This window comes from Phalaenopsis equestris, unplaced genomic scaffold, assembly GCF_001263595.1.
Source record: "Phalaenopsis equestris unplaced genomic scaffold, ASM126359v1 Scaffold000513, whole genome shotgun sequence".
Classification (NCBI taxonomy): Eukaryota; Viridiplantae; Streptophyta; class Magnoliopsida; order Asparagales; family Orchidaceae; genus Phalaenopsis; species Phalaenopsis equestris.
The window spans coordinates 233,658-237,712 of record NW_018164953.1 but is presented as its reverse complement, the minus strand read 5'-3'; the positions used below and the strand labels follow the sequence as shown (position 1 = coordinate 237,712).

The 4,055-nt window shown below is 36.0% G+C and overlaps 1 protein-coding gene across 1 annotated transcript; it reads left to right on the top strand.

Annotated features, from left to right (window-relative positions):
• Nucleotides 1-521: 521 nt before the first annotated feature.
• On the top strand, nt 522-2,670 carry LOC110028489. The gene is made up of 5 exons (XM_020730353.1): nt 522-899; nt 932-1,051; nt 1,357-1,578; nt 1,672-2,277; nt 2,324-2,670. The coding sequence occupies exons 1-5, from the start codon at nt 630-632 to the stop codon at nt 2,495-2,497; spliced, it is 1,392 nt and encodes a 463-aa protein (XP_020586012.1). The 5' UTR covers nt 522-629; the 3' UTR covers nt 2,498-2,670.
• Nucleotides 2,671-4,055: the final 1,385 nt, after the last annotated feature.

Genomic DNA, 4,055 nt, shown 5'->3' with positions numbered 1-4,055 from the left:
ATATTTAACTTCGCATAAAAAATTCCTTAATTATTATCTTATATGTTCATGACACCAATGTATTATAAATATTAGTATTAAACATTTAGTATTAGACATATAAATTCGTAAGAACTATGATATGCATCAATATATTATAAATATAAATATAAAACCTTTAGTGCTAGATATATACATACATAAGAACTATGGTATGTATATAAATTTTCATTTTTTCTTCATTTATATGGGTCGACATGCATATATATATATATATATATATATATAAATGAGCAATGATAATGGAGTTGATTGATGGTACGGATCATTGTCAGAATACTGGCTCTTCTGTTAGAAGACAGAAGAAATGGTCCACGGATGAATCCACGTTAATGGTCAGTTTCGCCCAAATGCCGATTTACCCCTTCTTTTCCGCGCTCTTTCCGCCATTAACACAATCCCAGCTCCCACTTGCCGTCCCCGTAAAGTGCAAAAAAAAATAAAATAAATATATATGTAAGATATTCTCTGTAATTTTAATAAAAATAATTGCTTTATCATCTCAGAGATATGATAGAATAACAGTTGGAAAGAATACCGAACAGTAATATATATGCTGTTTTCTTTCTTCAGAAAGCTTTAGAACGCCAATGGGGAAGACAAGCACTTGGCTTCGGAACATTTTTACAGGGAAGAAGAGTAAGGAGAAGAGTGGAGACTCAAATCCAGATTGGAATACAGAAAAAAGATTTGCTTCAGTGCCTGCTGTTGCGGCCGCTAAGGAGAAAAGATGGAGCTTTCGGAGATCTGTGGGAGCAACGAAGGAATTTAATTCTAATTCAGCAGAGCAAAGTTTGAGCGAAGCTTGCGGTCATGGATTAATGGAGTTTGAGATTGATCAGAAGAGAAGAGCCATGGCGGTCGCGCATCAGGTTAGGTGGGAGTAGAGGGGGTGGCGGCGCATGCCGCTGCGGCGGTTGTGCGTCTTACAGCCACGGTGAATGATAGAACAAACAGAGCGATGGAGGAGGCTTCTGCCATCAAAATCCAGTCTTTCTTCAGATCTTATCTGGTACTCACTTATAAGAAATGTTTCATTTTTCAGATTGTTCTTTTTAAAGTTTCTGCAGAATGGAAGAATTATTTGCTTTGATTTTCTTGAAAGGAAATATCGAATTGTTTAGCTGTGAAAGGAATGCTGAAGGAGTCTGCTCTTAAATTTTTTTTTTGAAAAAAAGAAGCTTTTTTATCCCTTCTTATTTGAGGCTTGAATAAAAAAAGTTAATTTGAAGGTATTGGGATTTGAGAAAATAATTTCTTGGGTAGGGAAAAATATTTATAAAGGCAAATCATTTACTTACAATTTGACTCCTGCAGGCAAGAAAAGCTTTGAATGCACTGAAGGGATTGGTAAAAATGCAAGCTTTAGTGAGAGGGCACCTGGTTAGGAAACAGGCGAATGCTACACTCAGATGCATGCAAGCACTGGTTAAAGCTCAAGACAGAGCTCGCGCTGAAAGAATCCGAATGGTGGAAGCATCACAATCCACACCATTAAAACACCAAAACTACAGAAGATCACCAAGGCATCATCCATTTGTGAGCCAAAACTCAATTTTTATCTTTTATTCCGCACAGCTCAGCTTTTAGTTCCAACTACAAAATGTAAATCAGAACTCTTTATGATTTCAGGAACCGGATTATAATGAGGAAGAGTATGTCAAAATTGTAGAGATGGATCTCGGAGGAAGGAGCTATTCATTGAAAGAATCTGATAACAGGTTCTGTAATTACAATTCATCTTCTCGTACACCTAGCAAGGCTGATCTCCCTGCACAGCTCTCCCCTGTACCGTCAGCTTTAACTGAGATGAGTCCAAGAGTTTACAGCATGAACTTTGAAGAAATTTATATTCCCACAGTTCAGAATAGTCCTCAACTGTCTGCCATGTCCATGCCCCCACATACTTCTTACGATCATCCTCTGTATCCCAATTACATGGCTAACACAGAGTCTTCCAGAGCTAAGTTGAGGTCCCAAAGTGCTCCAAAGCAGCGACTTGATACAAATGAGAGGCAATCAAGTAAGAGAAGACAGTCGGTGGAGGGAAGAAATGTTGCAGGAGGAGTCAGGATGCAGAGATCTTCTTCTCATGTTGGTATGGCTGGAAATATTTATGAATTTCCATGGTACATGAAGCTTGATAAATCTAATATGTCGTTCATAGAGAGTGAATGTGGTTCAACAAGCACTGTGCTGACAAACAAAAACTATTGCAGATCTCCAGCAGGGTATGAGGTAAGATTGAATTAATCAGTACAGTATTAGTCATAGTTTCATTTAGTGGTTTGGTTTACTCTTTATTATTGCAGATCAATGGGAATGTTTGATGGCAGATTCATTCATGGCCTGTAGTGATATATCTTCTGACATTAGTAACAGTTATGATTTTTTAGAAATTAGAAGAAGGAAAAAATGTTTTTCAGAAGTGAAGATATTTCAGGAACTTGTAATTTGATTTTGCAGCTGCAAATAAGTCAAAATTTAAGTCCCAAAATACAGATTTCATGTTATCGTCCTTAGCATGTTGTCAGGACCTGCACATTTGTGTTTTTTCATAAATCGTGATCTTCACTTTTGTTATTGTATTCTTACTGATTGTTCTTTTGATGGAAGATATGAAAGGTATCATCTTTGCTCAATTATGTTTCATATTGTTAATATTTAAAACGTGTGAGATCATAAATATGATTAATAATTTTATAATTGGCCATATACTTTGAAAAATAATACCGCCTCATAAATATTTAGAAAAGTTTACAAACATATGTGGGCTCCGATTCAGAAGGCAAATTGAATTGTAGATAAGACACCGCCCAGAGATTTCGCCCCTCATTGTGCAAGGACTTTTTAATCTGATGTTCAGAGTTTCCCATAGGCGCAAGCCACTGTGATTAATTATCCCTCATGATAATAGGAGAACACTTCTGATTAAAGTTAGTCATTAATAATTGAGTATTCAACATATAATAGCAGCAGACTTAAGATTTTAAACTATATAATCGATCACTAGAAGCTTAAAACAAATATTGGGGGATGAAGACGAAACTTAAACAAGATCTCATGGTTTCATCATCCCGAGATGTCGTGGTCCCCAATCTACTTAGTCAGGGGAGGTTGTCGACCTAACCTGATAGAAGAATCCTTGTCAAAAGCCATGGATTGCGTCTTCTAAGGTATTGTTATAGATCTGGGGTGGATGTTTGTCTAAAAGGGAAAATTTAAGTCGACTTTAGTAGTCAAAAGACTTTATGTCAATCAATTATATCCTTATGATTCAAAACTTGAGGGTACAAAGTCATTGGGGAACATACGGGATGCAGCCGCGATCGTAATATAATGGTATCATTTCGGGTCGTAACCGCTAATTTATGATGTCATTGGGTCAAACCATGATGACAGAGGACTCAGGTCACGCCCTTACTAACATGCAATTACTTTGATTGTGAATCTATGTGTATTTGATATGACATTCACTCTTTGTGAGCTGAAGTCAGTCAGAAACTTGTCACCCTCGACAAACTCTTGCAGAGGGTGGATAGAATTTACTTTTAGTTTTTAATGATTAATTTTTAGCTTGAATATTTTAATTATTTATTTTGAAAGTCCTAATTTAAAAGATTGACCCATTCGATTGAAATCTTTAATCAACACGACCATCATTGGAATATTTAAGCATTTAAAACTTTTATATTTGAAGTAGGGGTATTTAGCTTTGTCAGGTTTATACTCTTAGGGTATAAGTTATGCTGACTCCTGTTCTTACAAGGAGGATAATCAAACTAGGTGATTTGAATTTCTAAATTTTTATTTTATAAGTTGGACATTTATTTTGAAATTATTAGACTCGTCAACTTCAGTTTTTGCCAGGAAAAGAATCAGAGTAGTTGGGTGTGACTTACAATCTTATTTTTTAAATAAGGCGGTTCGATTAGCCCGTGCAACATTCTCTAACAATGTATTTAAACATTTAACTATTTGGTTCGAGGAGCACATGCGGGCATTTACATTTCACA

Bases quoted from the DNA above. Each gene is read 5' to 3' on its own strand.
- LOC110028489 (XM_020730353.1), top strand. From the start codon at position 630: ATGGGGAAGACAAGCACTTGGCTTCGGAACATTTTTACAGGGAAGAAG. The intron at 900-931 runs GTCGCGCATCAG...GGAGTAGAGGGG, and splicing joins AGAAGAGAAGAGCCATGGCG to GTGGCGGCGCATGCCGCTGC. The intron at 2,278-2,323 runs GTAAGATTGAAT...AGTTTCATTTAG, and splicing joins GATCTCCAGCAGGGTATGAG to TGGTTTGGTTTACTCTTTAT.